This window comes from Dromiciops gliroides, chromosome 2 (assembly GCF_019393635.1).
Source record: "Dromiciops gliroides isolate mDroGli1 chromosome 2, mDroGli1.pri, whole genome shotgun sequence".
Classification (NCBI taxonomy): domain Eukaryota; kingdom Metazoa; phylum Chordata; class Mammalia; order Microbiotheria; family Microbiotheriidae; genus Dromiciops; species Dromiciops gliroides.
This window is the reverse complement of record NC_057862.1, coordinates 362,249,256-362,267,476: the sequence shown is the minus strand read 5'-3', so window position 1 is coordinate 362,267,476 and position 18,221 is coordinate 362,249,256. Positions and strand designations below refer to the sequence as shown.

General features: G+C 42.4%; 1 protein-coding gene across 1 annotated transcript in view; it reads left to right on the top strand.

Moving 5' to 3' along the window:
• SOGA1 (suppressor of glucose, autophagy associated 1) overlaps positions 1–18,221 on the top strand; it is a 131,421-nt gene that overhangs the window by 76,122 nt on the left and 37,078 nt on the right. Inside the window, 4 exon segments of the mRNA XM_043989423.1 lie at positions 4,905–6,152; positions 10,463–10,606; positions 12,910–13,035; positions 17,697–17,927. Coding sequence (XP_043845358.1) covers positions 4,905–6,152; positions 10,463–10,606; positions 12,910–13,035; positions 17,697–17,927 — 1,749 coding nt within the window.

Genomic DNA, 18,221 nt, shown 5'->3' with positions numbered 1-18,221 from the left:
TTGGCATGTTATATAAAGATGTTGATTCCTAGAGAGGCTGAATTAAGAGGAATCTGAACAATTACAAGCCAGGCTTTTCATATTACAGATAAGGAAACTGAGACCTGAGAGACTGTAAGGTAGTAAAAGAATGGGTCTAGAACCTAAGGCTCCTGAGTCCCTAAGATTTAGAACCAGAAGAGAACCTGGAAGTCAGTTAGCCCAACCGCTTTGTTTCACATATGAGTAAACAATTTCAGAGAAGAATGACTCCTTAAGGTCATGTTGTAAGTGGTAAAATCCAGATACAAGTTCAAGCAAGTGGTCTGACTCCAAAACCAGTGTTCCTTCATTGTACCCTTCAGTCCTTCTGTGTTCCAAAAAATTCTGGAGGGAATGCCTCAAGTCATCATGGGCTGAAGCTTGGGGCTGCTTTTGCTGCCAACCCACACACATATTTCCAGATTTTTTTTTCTGGGATAGGCAGAATTTTTTAACATACATAGCAGTTGAATGAATGAAAGGATGAGTGACTAAATGGTAGGAGCTCATGACCTTCAGGCTGCTTGGATAAATAGATTAATTGATCAATTTTAAGTGCCTGCTGTATTCTAGGTGCCCTGGGGCAAATAAAAGAAGATTTGGACTATTTACTAATCTGTGTAAGTGTGCTGTTTTCCCCCAGGAGACTATAAACTCCTTAAGGCTAAGGATCGTTTTAGCTTTTTTTTTTTTTGTCTTTAGATTACTAGCATTAAGGATGTGGGCTTATGTATGGTAGGTGCTAAATAAATGTTTGTTCAATGAAATTCACTAGTGAGAAGTCACAAGTGGTGCAGTGCCTAGATGTGGGGAATTTCAAAGGTGCCCAGAGAATCCAGGCATGGAATGACTACCTAGCTTAATTACTCTATTTCTCCTCGGTCCCTGAAACAGGTCCTCCTGTTTATCTGAGACTTGGGCCTTGACCTCAAGATGTTTACCCTTTAATAACATGACAAACTTAGAGGAAACAACTAGGAATGCAAAGAAATAGTCGTAGTGCAAACTGTAGCTGAAGGCCTAGGAATGCAAAACTGAGAAGTTAATATTGTGAAGAGAAGATTGTTGGGAAAGCTTCCTGGAGGAAGTGAGTCCTGAGTGCTTTAGGCTCCATACTTCAGATGCTACAGAGATTTTACCTTTGCTAACAGGAATATGAGGTCTTTTTGTTTTTCATTTAATAGTATTTTATTTTTTCCCAGTTACATGTAAAGATAATTTTCAACATTCTTTTTTTAAGATTTTGAGTTCCAAATGTTTCTCCTTCCCTTGCCCCCCCACCCCAATACAGCAATCTGATATAGGTTATACATTACAATTGTGTTAAATATATTTCCACATTAGTCATGTTGTGAAAGAAAAATCAGAACAAAGGGGGAAAACAATGAGAAATAAAAAACAAAAAATTGAAAATAGGGTGCCTCAATCTTCATTCAGACTCCACAGTTCTTTTTTCTGGATGTAGAGTACATTTTCTACCATGAGTCCTTTGGAATTGTCTTGGATCATTGTATTGCTGAGAAGAGCTAAGTTTATCACAGTTGATCATCATATAATGTTGCTGTTACTATGTACAATATTCTCCTGGTTGTGCTCCCTTCACTTAGTATCAGTCCAATGAAGTCTTTCCAGGTTTTTCTGAAATCTGCATGCTCATCATTTCTTACAGCATAATAGTATACCATCACATTCATATACCACATTCCCCAACTGATGGACCTTCCCTAGATTTCCAATTCTTTGCTATCACAAAAAAGGCTGCTATAAATATTTTTGTACATGTGGGTCCATTTTCCTTTTTCATGATCTCTTTGGGATATAGACCTAGTAGTGGTATTGCTGGGTCTAAGGGTATGCACAGTTTTAAAGCTTTTTGGGCATGGTTCGAAATTGCTCTCCAGAACTCCACCAGCAACACATTGGTGTTCCAAGTTTCCCACATTTTCTCCAACATTTGTCATTTTCCCTTTTTTGTCATATTAGCCAATCTGACAGGTGTGAGGTGGTACCTCAGAGTAGTTTTCATTTGCAATTTCTTAATCAATAAGGTTTGACTGACAGTCTAAACTAGCCTCATATAGTGGAGGCCACAGGGGAAAAGCTGCGGAACTCACTCACTCACCTGGCAAACTTTGAGATCTTGGGAAGGTACTTTCCCCATCTGATGACAAGCAGATGTACATCTTCTTCTCCTTTCCTGATCCCTGTGATTTAGAGTCACTGCTTTGAAAACCCCCTTCCCTGACTCCTACTTCCCATTCACTATCTAGCTCATTCCTGTCATTTTCTGCTTTCCATCCTCTTCTTGCATGGTATCCTCTGGAACCTGTGCTCTATCATTAGAGAACTCCCCTTTATCCAAGTCCTTTCTCATACTCTCTACTTCATGGTATTTATATATTGAAGTTCCTAAACATACAGGCAAGGGGTTGGATTGGAAAGGAAGTCTGAGCCAAGCAAGTTCTAAGCTCCTTGAGAAAAAAAGGCTATATGACTGGAGGCCAATAGATTACAGCAATAAGGATCATGCCAAAGTGTTATAGATAGATACCAGCACCAGATGCTGCCAAGTGGCTGTGGGAGGAAGGCCTGAAAGCCTATCCCTGTTACTGGCTGAATTTATCAAGGGATATTGAAAAAAGGAGTCACCGAAAATGGAGAAGGATGAACTGTGCACCAGAGGAAACCAGGATTCCCTGAGTGCCATAAAAAGGAAAATATGATGTTCCCTTGAACACCCTTGCCTTCCATCCACCTCCTTGATTCCCAAGACTTTGACCTTTGCTCCACCTCAATCAGCCACAAGAGAGGACACATCTTTGACCACACCTTCTCTCCTTGCTCTTGAGCTCTGAAATTCCCTTCTTGCCCTTTGATCTCTCCTGCATCATTCCTCCTAAATTATTCTTCATCCTCATTCAGACCCATAGACCTTCTACCCCTCCCTTTCTTCCCATCATCCATACTCTTGCCCCTATAGGGACCATTTCCGTTATATAACTGGGTTGATGTCCCAGTGGCTCCATGTGATTTTGGCCATAAAATCATGTTGCATGTAGATAAAGAGATGGCATCCAAGTCAGGAAGACCTAGGTTTAAGTTCCTCATCTGAGACACACAGGCTTTGTGACCCTGAGCAAGACACTTAACCTCTCACTGACCAAAGCAACTTTTTGATGCTGTAAGTTACAGAATAAGAAGCAATCTACTTTTGCAGGGGGGAGTTTCCTCACTGGAAATACAAATGAAATTACAGGTTTCTCCCTAACTCTCTCCTCCACCCAAAAAAGCTGTCACAAAGTTGTCATAAAGGCCTATAAACTACCCAGTCAGCAGACAGAAAAAGCAAATGGTCATCTTATCAGGAACAGAACTATGGCAGCTAAGGACCACATCAATTTAGAATATAAGCTGGTTTATAAAATCTTAAAGAATTATGGAAGATTATGAGTAGTGCTGCCTTGTAAAATAATGAAATATGATTGAGGGAAGAAAACAGTTTATAGAAAGCATGATGAGATGTTCAGTCAAATCAGATCATCCTTGAGAGACCCAGATAAGTCAGGTCATCCTATGAGAGCATTTAAGGATGAAACTGGCAGGAGGACAACAAAGAAATGAAAAAATGTAAAAGATCTGTCAAGATATCTATTACAAATAGTGATAGCAGAGTGGATTTCAGGAGAGATTTAGGACTAGGCATGCATATTGGGAGTAATTTGATTTTTAATAGTGCTAATAATTTAATAATTTATCATGTGTCTACTATGTCTGATGTACTCAGGATACAAATACAGTCAATTCTGCTATAATTCAACATATATGTTCCCAGAAAACCATGAGCTATGTAAAACCAAGCAGTAAAAACCAGTGAATTTATGGGGAAAATGGGGTTAGGAACACAACACTCAAAAACTTCATCAGTGATCCATAAAAAAAAAAAAGATAAGAACCTAATGGAAACCAGTAACACAATTTTATACATGTTAAATGGTTATGAGATACATAAGTACTCCAATAAATAATGGCCATTTCTGTGGCCTTAGGCTTCTGCTTGGCTTATGCCTGAACTATTCAAGTAAGTATACAAACTGGTCATGGTGGAAGGGGGTGGGCGGTATGAGTAGTTCAGACAAGCTCCTACTACACCAGAAGATAAACAATAAATATGGTTCATTACCTTGACAAAGACGTGAAGTTTGCTTATGGAAGAAGGACTCAAAAGAGTTACAGCTTGTGAGCTGTTGTGAAGTATTATAATTTTCTTTATTCTCATGGTTTCAAATTATGCTCAAAATGTCCTTAAAAAGATCTGTCACATTGGAACAAGTTGTTTTTTTTTTAAATGTATTATAATAGAACTGACTGTACAAAAGCAATATGGTCCTTACCCTCCAAGATGATATTCTACTGGGTGTGAGGGTGGGAGATGCAACATGTTCACAGGTAAGCAAATATACAGTATGTACAAGATAAATGTAAGGTGATGGGGTCAGGAGAACCAACACCTGGGGAAATTAGGAAAGTGCTTCTGGTGGAGATTGCATGAGTAAAGCCTTGAAGGGAGCTAGGAGTTCCAAGAGGAAACATCCTAGCTGTGTGAGATAACCTGCGCATTTGATAAATAAACCCAAAGGAGCATTAGAAAAGTACCAAACAAATTGTCCAAGTCTTTTTTAATTGCCCCAACCACCCTGTAAGGAAGGCACAGAATGTTATTATAGCCATTTTACAGATGAGAAAACTGAGCGGAAGTGAGATGTCCTAGGTCCCACAGTTCAGGCAGCTCAGGACATTGAGGCCATGTGCCACCAAGCCAAATGTGGTTCTACTGTTAACATGCTTATGCTTTCTTAATTCTGTGTCTGTTTTTTGGCTCTTAGGAGGACAATGCAGATCTGAAGTGTCAGTTACACTTCGCCAAGGAAGAGTCAGCCCTGATGTGCAAGAAGCTCACCAAATTAGCTAAGGAAAATGACAGTATGAAGGAAGAACTGGTCAAATACCGCTCTCTCTATGGGGACTTGGACAGCTCCTTGTCTGTGGAGGAGCTGGCTGACTCCCCTCATTCACGCGAGGCTGAGTTGAAGGTACACCTAAAGCTTGTCGAGGAAGAGGCCAACATCTTGAGCCGCCGGATCGTCGAGCTCGAGGTTGAAAATCGGGGGCTGAGAGCAGAGATGGAAGACACCAAAGGGCAGGGCGACAAGGACTACATTGGCCCTGATATACGGTTTGCTTTTTCTTCCACAAACTGTGGGGGGGAATCTGGGGAGAGCCTGGCTGAGCTGCGGAGACACCTTCAATTTGTGGAGGAGGAAGCCGAGCTCCTGAGGAGGTCTTCTGCTGAGTTGGAAGACCAAAACAAACTTCTCATGAATGAGCTGAACAAGTACAAGTCGGAACATGACCTGGACGTCACCTTGTCAGAGGACAGCTGCTCAGTGATCAGTGAGCCATCTCAGGAGGAGCTGGCCACTGCCAAGATCCAGATCAGTGAGCTCAGTGGGAAGGTAAAGAAGTTGCAGTATGAGAATCGGGTCCTGCTCTCCAACCTGCAGCGCTATGACCTAGCTTCCTGTCAGACTATGCGGCCCATGCTTGAGACGGATGCCGAGGCTGGGGATTCTGCCCAATGTATCCCCACTACCCTCTGGAGAGAAGTGCCCATTGGGGGAGAGAATGATACCCTAGGCCACCCTGAACGGACACTGGACAATGGTGTCACAAAGCTGCCTGACACCCACCTCACCAAGCTCTTTAAAGCCAGAGACCTGGAGGCTCTGCCTGGCATCAGGGACCAGGCTGCCCTGGTCAGCAAAGCTATCGATGTATTAATTTCAGATGCCAATGGCTTCATATCCAGCCTCAAGCTATGCCTGGACAATGACTGTGCAGACCTCATGTTGAATGAGTCCCTGGATAACAGTGAGAGCCCCAGTGATTCCAAACTTATCAACATTATCTTCATGAGGCTTGGGCTCCTGCAACAGGAGCTGAACACCTTCATGAGGAAAGTGGATAACATTGGGGACTCCCTGAAAGAGTCTACAGAAACCTCTCTGCCAACCCCCGGGGCTCAGGACTCCTCCAAGGAAGTTCTGGGCAAAGAGCATGGCTCTGACTTCCAGGTAAGAATAAGGTCATTCTTCTTCCTCTCAGGTGGAGTATTCCTCACTATGATTACCGGTTCCTTTGCCGTGCTAACCTTTTCTGCTTTTTCAACTCACATTCAGCCTCCCTCTTTCACGTTCCTATTCCTTTACAGGGCGATGTGACATACTGTATGCACTGTTCTTTGATACCACCAATGATTTGATAGCACGGATGTTGTCCAAGCTGCAAGTATCTGAAGTGGGCATTCAGATAACCAATGAGTGTCCGTGTAATACAGTAGAAAGAGCACTGGATTCGGAGTGGGAATACCTGGACTCAAAATTCAGTTCTTTGACTTATTACTGGTATATCCCCAGGCAAGTCCATTCCCCTCTCTGGGCCTTAGTTACATCCTCTGTAAAATGACAGGATTTGGGCTAATCTTAGGGCCCTTCTAGTGCAAATTCTTAACCCTCATGATCCTGCTCGCTGAGCACCTCTTTTGTGCTTTGCCCTGTAGTAGTCTTCACCTAGAAGAACTAAGAGTTTAATTACTAAAATATTGGTTATAATTTGGAAATGGGACAAGGCAGTGAATACTTGGCCAACTGTTTCATGCTAATGGACAGTTCAGAGAAGAAAGAGGTTATGGAAAGCTAGCAGAGTTCTGGAAGGAAGGTTTTATCAAAGAGGTTGAGCTTGAGCTGGGTGTTGAAGGCGTATGAATAGCAGCAGGTAGTGGGAGAGCAATGCATTCCGGGTGGCATCAGGGCAGAAAAGCAGAAAGGATGGCACGTTTAGGAAAGACACGCCTGAAATGAGGTAAGTTTCAGGAAGTAAAATGAAGGGGCTAGGTTAAGGCCCTTACTAATTCAGGGAAGCCTTGCTTGTCCTATCAGTGCCAGCAGACCCTCCTCAGTGCTTGGATTTCTGAAACCTTTTCATGGAGGCTCTGTAGCTGGGGACCCAAAGTTTCCTAAACTTCCATGCTTCTCTGGCCACCATATGCCTGGTACCTCAGGAGGGGTCTGTTCCACTAAACATTCAAAGCATTTGAAAAAACTCATTTTAAGGAAGAAGTAAATCCTCCTCTCCAGGACAATGCCCTGGCATTCCATTTCATTAAGCAGACATTTGTAAAGCACTTCCAGGTGAAGAGCACCATGCTCAGCACTAGCCATTTTGGATAATGCCGAGCTGTTCCCTGGTCATTTTGGTGATCCTGGTATGCATTTGTGAGAGAGTTAGCCAAAGACCAGATGGTAACTTTGAGGAACGGAACAAGGTCTCAGGCCTATAAGAAGCTGAATCCTGTCATCTTGACCTGCTGAGCTAACTGGTCACAGGGAGAATCGATCAATGGACATTTATTGAGCCCTTACTCTTTGCCCAGAAGGGTACCATATACTATTGGAATATTTACACAAACACAAAACTTGTGCTCTCAGGGAACTTATAACTTTTCAGCAAGATGAGGCTAACAAAGGGTCACTCAGAGAAAAGCATAAGACAAGATAAGATCCAGTGTTAAGTTATGAGTCTCTAAATGTAACTGAAATTCAGATCTGAGAGAAGTTTTTTGAGGGCAGAGTAGTAGAGGTGGACTCCAGGAAGAAGCTGGGTCTTGAAGGCTGAACAAGCAAAGAAAAGAAGGAAGGAGGTACGACAGGAACGTTATGCCATGGATGCCCTAATGCAGGGTTTCTTAAACTTTTTGTGTCATAGATTTCTTTGGTAATCTGGTGAAGCCTGGAGACCTCTCAGAATAATGTTCTTAAATGCATAAAATAAAACACACAGGATTATAAAGGAAACCAATTGCATAAAAATAGAGTTAATTAGCAAGCTTAAAAAAAAAAAAAAAAGGACTCGCTGACCCTGGGTTAAGAAGCCCTGCTCTAGTGGTATGAAGCAATTCATGTAGTTTTTCTAAGTAGCTCTATGTCAAGAACAGCCAGCTCATTATATTCATTCATTCAACAGAAGCATTTATTAATCAACTAATATGTGCTAGGTAGCTGAAGATACAGAGACAGAAACTCACATTCTTTGGAGGAACCTATGATTTTTAAGACCTGGGCCCTGTCCTCATAGAGTTGATTGCCTGGTTTGGGGATTTGGGACAAATGCAGATAACTTTAATACCCAGCAGTGCTTTGGTTAGTGCAAGTCATCTTGGCTGAGGACCATGTATATACTATTCATTCCTTCTCTCACTTCACTGGGACACCACCCTCGTCCAGATTCTCATCATCTCTTGCTTGGGTTATTGTAACAGCCTCCTGATTGGTCTCCCTGTTACAAGCCTCTTTCCTCTCCAATCCATTCTCCATAAAGCTGCCAAACAGATTTTCCTAAAGCTCAGGTCTAACCACGTCAACCAGAATTCTGCTCAAGAAGTTCCAGCAGCTCCTTGTTGCCTCTAACATAAATTTCAAACTCTTTTGCTTGGCTTTTAAGTCCCCCCAAATCTGGCTCAATCCCATCTTTCCAGGCTTATTATATTTCTCCTTTCCATGAACTCTGTGTTCTAACCAAACTGGCCTACTTGTTCCCCAAGCACAGCCTTTTATCTCCCACCTGCCTTTGTCCAGGATGTCCTCTATGCCTGGAATTCCCTCCCTCCTCACCTGCCTCTCTAATCCCTCTCTTCCATTGAACCATTTTCTACATTAGGCCAGTTGCTGGTGTCCTTCTGCCATTCCCCACCCAAGTTACTTTGCATTTACTTAAATGTGTATATTTGTTCTCAGTAGAGGGCATGTTCTGTTTTATTTTTGTCTCAACTTCCCAGGGCCCATTAAAGTCCTGACACATCATAAATGCTTATTGAATAACTGAGTGAATTTATTCATTCAGTCAATCAGCAAGCATGTATGTGTTTGTACTAGGCACCATGATAGGATTGAGGGGAATTTAAAGTCAGAGGGGCACAGTATAGAGGGAAGAACACAGGACTGGAGTTAGAGCCCTTGAGTCTGAATGCCAGCAATGCTACTTCCTGCCTGCATGAGCTTTGGCAAGTTACTTCTCTCTGTGCCTTAGTTTTCTCATCTCTCAAAGGAACTAGAAGATGACCCTTGAAGTCCCTTCTGATTCTATTTCCTTCCTATGTGCTGTTCTCATGATCCCAGACACAGTCTTTGTCCCTTAAGACTCCCTAAGACACACACACAGGACATACCATATTATAACATACACCACCCACACTCCCTGCTCCCCTGTTCCACACAACTGAACCACAGAGCTGTGAGATTCACACTGAACCACAACTTCCCTATTGTCTGAGCTACACAGTCACAGACACCAACACTTAGACCACAGATAGATACACCAACCTCAGGAAAGCTCAAAGTTAACAGCTGCTCTGTCTCCTCTCCAAAGTGCCTTAGTTCTCTTAATTCTGTAGAGAGGAAAGATACTTTTCTTCCTGTCCCTAAACAGCATTGCTAGAGAGGCATAATGTATAGAACACTAGACTTGAAGTTAAGAAGATCTGGGTTCAAATGTTATGTTAGACCCTTACTGGTTCTGTGACCCTTCACAAGTCACTTCATTTCTATGAGCCTCAGTTTCCTAATCTGTAAAATGAAGATAACAAGTACACCTACCTCACAGGGTTGTAGTTAGGCTTAAAGGAGAAAATATATGTAAAGTGCTTTGCAAGGATTAAAGTAAATGTCAGCTTTTATCATTATTATTATAAATAATAGAAGTAATAAACAAATAAGTTAATTTTGTAATAATACTACAAACAATATTATTATTACTACAATTATTATGAATAGGAGAACAGAGATTGCCTATTTTCTCATCTCTTTCTCTGAGTGACAGGTCTTAACAGAGCTAAACCAAACAAGCAGTGGGATCAGTTGAAAATGGAATATAGTCCTTGCAGCTCAAAAGAGATCAAGGAAACCAAAGGTGCAGGAAGTGGGGCTTTCCCTTTTAACGTGTCCTGGAGAAAGATGGGTTGAGGGCTCGAGGGTCATTTACTGAGAGTAATGCCTCCTTGTGCCCTGGTTTCCCTTCCCCTGCTTCTGCATGAGATCATATTAGTGTCTGTATACTCCTGCCCCCTCTCCTTTTTCCATTCTCTCCTTTCTCCTCTTCCTCCTCTCCTCCCCCCATACAACTCAGTCCCCTAATTTCCTGCTCATCATTTTTTAACCTTGTTTTCTTCACTTTCCTGAGCTATATTGGAGAACCTTCTCCTTCCTTTCCTCATCTTGTAGCTTTTGCTGTTCTTGGATACCCATTGTTCTGTTTTTCTGGGTTATTCTCCTCACCCCTTTGATCTCCCAGCTCTTTTCGTTTGTTCTCATTGGTTTGCCCATGCATGCAGCTTGACTTTAGAGACCTGCCAGACTGGGAGCCCCGGGCCAGGGAAGCCTTCTGCAGCACTAGCAGCGACCCGGACCCTAAACCTGAACTCACCCGGAGCTACAAGACTTATCAAGCTGACGACAATGAATCCTATGCCACTGAGGTGCGCCTGGGCCAGGGGTCCTGGGAATGGTTAGAATAGGGTGAGTCAGGACAAGCAGGCTAGGCTTCATATGAGCAAATTCTGCAGCAGTCCCCAAAGTCAGTCAATTAATAAGCATTTGTCAAAGGCCTCCAATGTATAAGCACTGTGTACGAATAAAGCAACCCTTGCCATTAAGGAGCTTATACTCTACTGAAGGAGACAAGAACATAAATAGTTACATAGAGAATAAAGTACACAGTCAATTAAAAGTAGTTCAAATAAAAGGCAGTTTGGAAGGGAAGTCACTAGCAGTTGGGGGAGGGAATGAAGAAAGGCTTCATGGAGGTAGTTCTGGAGCTGCATCTTGAAGGAAGTAAGGGATTTTGTGAGGAAGGAGTGTCAGGTTGTCCCATTTCCCCCAACATATTACAAGTATGCTGCCTTTCTCAAATTCATCATGAATCTCAGCAGGCCTCCTTGAGGTTTCCATGGGTAGGCAAGTTGAGATCTGGAAAATTCACAGCTAGCCTAAGGGATCTCTCAGGACTCAGGCTGGTGTTCAGGGGTCTTGCGTTGCTCTGGGAAGGTTGGGTGAAATCATCACCTGACACTTATTGTTCCTCTGTCCCTTCATCTCCCTGGGTCTTTCTTTCTTCATATAAAAAATGAAAGGGCTCCACTAACTAGCTTCAGAGGTCTCTTCCAGCTTTGGACGTATGATCCTGTGACCATGGGGTTGGTTTGGTTGCCACTTGGGTTTGTGCCCTGGAATTGCCCAGGACCTGTCCTAGAATCACCCCGTAGGCCTTGCCCTCAGACCTGTAATCATTTCCTAGGGTGGCCTAGAAGGCCAATTCAGGCTCCCAGATGCCTATCCAAACAGGCATATATCTTAAGGGCACTCTGCTAGGGACGTAGGCATTTATTGAGGATGGCAGTTTGTAAATGTTAATGGGGCTCCAGCATGGTGTAGTGGACAGAAAACCAGACTGAGACTGAAAACACCTGAATTCCTGATGGGGTCAACAGGCTGAAAGAGAGAACAACATGGATGCCATGTTTGTAGTCAATTAATTAGGTGCCTGCAGATTTCACCTTTGCAACATCTCCTGACTAGTCCCCTCCTCCCCTCTGATACTGTCACCACTGTGGTACAGGCTCCCATCACTTCATGCCTGGATTACTGCAATAGCCTGCTGGTGGGCCTGCCACTGCAATCCATCCTCCACTCAGACACCAAAGTGATTTTCCTAAAGCCCAGGTCCGACCACGCCACTCTGCTACTCAATACCTCCTCAACTCCAACTACTGACCTCCCTGACTTCCTTTAAGTCCCATCTGAAATCCCACCTTCTATAGGAAGCCTTACCCAACCCTTTTTAATTCTAGTGCCTTCACTCTGTTAATCATCTCCTATTTATCCTGTATATGGCATGCTTTGTATATATTTGTTTGCATGTTGTCTCCCCATTTGATTATAAGCTCCTTTAGGGCAGGTCTTTTGCCCCTTTTTGTACCCAGCACTTTGGACAATACTTGGCACATAGTAGGTGCTTAATAAATATTGATTGATTCATTGGTCAACCAATATTTGTTGAGCTCCAGCTTTGTGCTAGGTATTGGGTATATATGTGCAGGTATGTGTGTGTGTGTGTGTGTGTGTACAGTGATACAGAAGGGATTTCACACCGATCCTGACTTTCAAGAGGCTTACAGCCTAATTGGGGAGACCAGACAAGCTTATAAGGTATGAAATTGTAATATGAGAGGTGACACAAAGTCATTCATGATTAGTTGCCGAGTGAGTAAAGTGGACAGCACTTTACTTTGGGCTGGAGAAAGCTGAAAATGGGCTTAGAGCCAGGTGTGCTGTGAAACATAGACTAATGGGAAAGGAGTAAAGGGGGGAATGACCATATATCCTTTGTACAGAAGGGGTCAGAGGTACCACTGTATTCCTAGGACAATTCTGTGGGGAATGTTTAAGGATAAAAGAAGGGGGGTTCTGACTTTACTCCCTCCTGACTCCCCTGGATCTCCCAGGAAAGGAAGACTTCACCAGGGCTTTGAATCTGTTCCTCATGGCAAAAGTGTAGTGAGTAGTATGCCTTGGTTCTAAGAGAGCATTGGCACTTGGAGGCTCAGGGCTTGACTCCAGTTAAACATTGTGATTTTGTCTGGGCCTCCGTTTCTTCCACTGAAAAATTGGTATTTACAGTACCTACTTCACAGAGTTGTTGTTGGGAAAGCACTTGGTACACTTTAAAGTGCTATACAAATATGACATTATTATTTATCACATCATCATCATTACTTCCCAGATCAAAGAACTACAACTGGTGCTCTCAGAAGCCCATGAGAGCCTCAGGGGCCTTCAAGAACAGCTCTCCCAAGAGAGGCAGCTGCGTAAAGAGGATGCAGAGAATTTCAATCAAAAAATCTTCCAGGTCAGTGACAGTGCCTGTTCTGTGCTCTACCCCAGTCAGCCCCCAAACCCTTAGCCACAGTCTAAGGACAAAAGAACTGTCTGGACAGTACCTTCTGCAATGATAGCTATAACACAGACCCAAATCCAAGTTGGATATAGTAAAGTGTATCACTAAAGTGACATTTGTTGTTGTTCGGTTGTTTCGGTTTATGACCCCATTTCTTTTTTTGTTTTTGTTTTTGCGGGGCAATGCGGGTTAAATGACTTGCCCAGGGTAACACAGCTAGTAAATGTCAAACATCTGAGGCTGGATTTTAACTCAGGTCCTCCTGAATCCAGGGCCAATGCTTTATCCACTGTGCCACCTAGCTGCCCCCTATAACCCCATTTCTTTTTTTTTTAAATTAATAAAGTATTTTATTTTTTTTCCGTTACATGTAAAGATAGTTCTCAACTTTTGTATATACAAGCTTTACAATTTCAGATTTTTCTCCCTCCCTGCCCTCCCTCCCCCCTCCCCTAGACAGCAGGTAATCTGATATAAGTTATATATATATATATATATATATATATATATATATATATATATATACACATAATAACATTAAACATATTTCTGCATTAGTCATATTATAAGAGAAAAAATCAGAGCAATGATGAAAAACCTCAAAATAGAAAAAAAACAACAGCATCAAAAACATAAGAAATAGTATGGTTCATTCAGTATCTATACTCCGCAGTTCTTTTTTTTTTTTCTTGGATTTGGAGATCCTCTTCCATCACAAGTTCCCTGGAACTCTTTTGTGCCATTGCATTGGTGAGAAGAATATAGTCCATCACAGTAGATCAACACTCAATGTTGATGATACTGTGTACAATGTTCTTCTGGTTCTGCTCATCTCACTCATCATCAGCTCACATAAGACCCTCCAGGTTTCTCTGAACTCTTCCTGCTCATCATTTCTTACAGCACAATAGTATTCCATTGTATTCGTATACCACAACTTGTATGACCCCATTTCTTAAGAAAGATACTGGAGTGGTTTGCCATTTTCTTCTCCAGCTCATTTTACAGATGAGGAAACTGAGGCAAATAGGGTAAAGTGATTTGCCAGGGTCACACAACTAATAAGTATCTGAGGTAGGATTTGAACACAGATCTTCCTGACTACAGATCTAGTGCTCTATCCACCCAGATGCCCATGTTTTTACTTGGAGTAAAAACAATCCTGGGTTCAAGTTATATTCTTCTATTTATTATCTATGACCTTGAACAAATCACTTCACCTCTCTAGGCCTCAGTTTCCTCATCTGTAAAATGAGAAAGGTGGATTAAATTATTTCAAAGGCCTCTTCTGATTTTGACATTCTATGATTCTATTGTAATGGGGGAAAGACAAGCAGATAGATAAACAGAGCCTTGCACACAGTACATGCTTAATAAGTGCTTTTTCATTCATTCATTTTTTTCATTCATAAATCTAATACAAGGCAGAGTAGGAAAGCTACAAAGGAGAAGTCCTGGGAAAATGTTGTGAAAAAAAGTGAGGTGGCACTTAAAGACAAAACAACTCAGATCAATACAATGGCCAGTGTTGACTTTTAGAGGCCTAATGATGAAACATACGTTCCTCCCATCTATACAGTGGTGATAGACTCCAGATGTGGAATGAGGCATCTATATCAATCTTGGTCAGTGTATTTGTTTTTTGTAACTGTACTTTCTCTCTTTTCCTTTTTTCAAATTATATGCTGAATTTAATCTAGTAGTTCTCCAATATTGCCCTATTTGTGTCCCTTTTGAACTTCCTTCTGCTTTTTTCTGTATTTTTAAAAATGTTTCATTGATGCTCTTTTTCTTTTTTTAGTATTACTCCTATCCCTGGTCTCCCAACTACCCTTCCTGAAAAAAAATGACCTATTTTATAGCAAATAGTCAAGCAAAAGGTTGAAGTGGTGGGGCAGCTAGGTGGTGCAGTGGATAAAGCACCAGACCTGGATTCAGGAGGACCAGAGTTCAAATGTGGCCTCAGACACTTGACACTTACTAGCTGTGTGACCCTGGGCAAATCACTTAACCCTCGGTGCCCCACGGGGGAGGGGGAGGGACTAGTCAAGCAAAACAAATCAATATGTTAGCTGTATGTGAAAATGTCTCTCTCAGGATCTCTTGTCCATCCTCTCCTGGCCAAGAGGTGGGAAACATGCTATATCATCAGTTATTTGTCATTGCATTATTCATAGTTCTTAGGTTTTGCACAGTTGTTTTCTTTTGCAATGTTGTGTAGTCATTGTTCTCTTGATTGGGCTTATTTCACTCTGCTTCATTGAATTTTCTTATAAGGGAGGGTTCTATTGTGGTATCATAGTAGGAAATGACAGCAATGTTCAGTTTTTTAAAGCATCAGAAACAAAAAGTGGGGAGGGAGATGTCATTTTCACTTGATGGGGGAAGAGACAGTCAGGGAATGTGTAAAGGTAGAAGTAATTTTCAGAGCTGGTCCTTAAAGGAAGGTGGGAAGGATTTTAACAGATGGAGCCTATAGTGCTTAGGAAACTAGTAGTTTAGTTTGGCTGGAATATGGAGTACATGAAGAAGAGAAATCATGGAATATGCCTGGAAAAGTAGGGAGGGTCCAGATTTTGGAGGTCTTTGAATGTCAGGTGAGCAAACTTTCTTATAAACTAAAAGCCAGTAAGGAGCCACTGAAAATTTTAGAGGTGGAAAGGGGTGACCCGGTCATATTGGAGCCTTAGAAAGATCACTTTCACAGTTGTCTGGATAGAATAGAAAAAGGGGAGATCAGATGCAGGGAAACTGTAGCCCATGTGAGAGACAAACTGGTGGACCAATGTATAAATCCAGAGAAGGGGACAGATATGAAAAATGACGTGGCAGTAGAATTGACAGGATTTGTTAACTGATTAGATACAAAGGCAGTGAGGGGGAAAGAGTCAAGGATGGTTCCAAGGTTATGTTGGCTCCCAAGTGACTGGAAAGAGAAACTAGTCTGGGTAGAGATGACAGCTGTGAATGTAGGTGATCTCTAATTCTATCTGAGGAAAGGGTGGGAGATCTGGGGTTGAAAACAGGTTGAGTCCTTTGTCTAACTGGAGGGGAGGGGAAGGAGAGGTCAGGATACTTGCTTATCATATGGCTATACCCAGTGACCCCTCTACTGCTGTAACAAGAATCCCTAAAATTCGGTGGGGACGCCTCTAGAAACACATTCCTCATCAGTGGCTCTGACAGGCAACTCAAAGGCAACAATAGTAGGTGTTCTGTGTTCTTAGCAGAGGTTCACAGTCTAGGAAAGTGCTGGAGCCCCTAGCATCAATTCTTCTTGCCTTTAGGTACTTAGTGGAAAGAAGTAGATAGCTAGTGAACTGATTGGACAGGCTGGGGTCTGGAGTCTAGAACACCTGAATTCAAATCTAACCTCAGATATTTACTAGCTCTGTGACCCTGGGCAAGTCACTTAACCTCTGTTTGCCTCAATTTCTTCAACTGTAAAATGCATATACTAATAGTACCTACCTCCCAAGGCTGTGAAGATCAAATGAGTTATTTGTAAAGCTCTTAGCACAGAGTCTGTGCTTGGTACTATATCAATGCTAGATATTCTGGTGGTTGTTCTAAATCAAAGCAGATGCTATAAAAATGCTATTATTATTAGAGCATTGAATTTGGATTCAGAGGAAATGGGTTCACAGTCTGCCTCTACTTCCTTGCTGTGTAAGCATGACCATGGCACCCCACCACCCCACCTCCGGCACCAGCTTCAGTTTTCTGTCTGTAAAATGACATGGCTGGACTAGAGGACTCCTGAGGATCCTTCTATCCCTTAATTCAGGGACCTATATTTTACCTCTGGGAGTGGGGAGAGGCAAGGAACATGCCTTAGAAACAGAAGATCACTCTGGATCCTGAGGAGGAGGGATGGGGAACAGAGACAGTTCTTGGCAAAAATGTGAAAGAGATAAAATTGGGTTTTGGTGACCAATCCTTTTACATTCTTTTCTGGGACTCTTTTTTCCCCTCTACCAAAGGGTAAGCACATTTATGCTGATTCATGAGTTCTCAAATCAAGAAGAAAAATCTCAGCTAATTTGTGATCTTGTGTCCATCACTTCCTTGCTCTGTACCCTCAGTTTCTTTGTCAAATGAGGAAGTGAAACTAGATGTTCTGTAAGGTCCCTTTCATAGCTAGCATTTTTAATTCTACTTTGTAGGGTGCTTTCCTGCTCTGACATTCTATGATTTGTCTCTTTCCAATTTTGATTTTTATTGCTATCTTGATTTTAACATTACCTTCATTTCCAAATAGATTCCTTCCCCTCCTGCCCAGTAAGCTATCCTTTGTAACAAATAATAAAAAAGCAAGGGGGAAAAGTAACCAACTCTTGAACTGTCTAACTGCATATACGATACACAACCATAGTCTCCCAACTCTCCCAAGAAAAGAGGGAGGTTCATTTTCTCAAAAACTACTCCAAGTTCAGTGGGAACAAACTGCTTCTGCTGAGATTTCATGTGGGCACCAGCAACAGTGGACCAGTGGGCATAAAGTGTCCCTCACATCACCTCATGTACATGTGTACACGCTGGACATGAGGCAAGGCCTGGGAGGGTCAAAGAGACACCACAGGAGCTAATCACTTTTCTGCTTGTTTCTGCAGCTGAAGGAAGATCAACAGAAGACTCTGCTGCGGAGGGAGTTTGAGCTGCAGAGTGTGAACCTCCAGAGGAGGCTAGAGCAGAAGTTCTGGAGCCAGGAGAAGAACCTCCTGGTACAGGAATCCCAACAGTTCAAGCAGAACTTCCTGCTGCTTTTCATGAAGCTTAAGTGGTTCCTCAAACGCTGGAGACAGGGCAAGATCTTACCCAGTGAGGGAGGTGACTTTCTAGAGGTATGGAGGACCTGGAGCTCATAGGACTCAGTGGTTGGAGGGGTGCTGTAGACATCCATGCATGTTCTCTCTCTCTCTCTCTCTCTCTCTCTCTCTCTTCCATCTCTCCTATTCTCTCTCTCTCTCTCTCCTCCCTCTATTTTTTGACTCTTTTCCTTCTTTCTCTTCCTGTTTATCTCTCCCCCGCATCTCTCTGTCTCTTCCTCTCCCTGCCCACCCCCTTTTCTCTCTATCTCTGCCTCTGCCTCTCAGCATAGTTCCTGGTACATAATAGGTACTACATAAATACTAGCG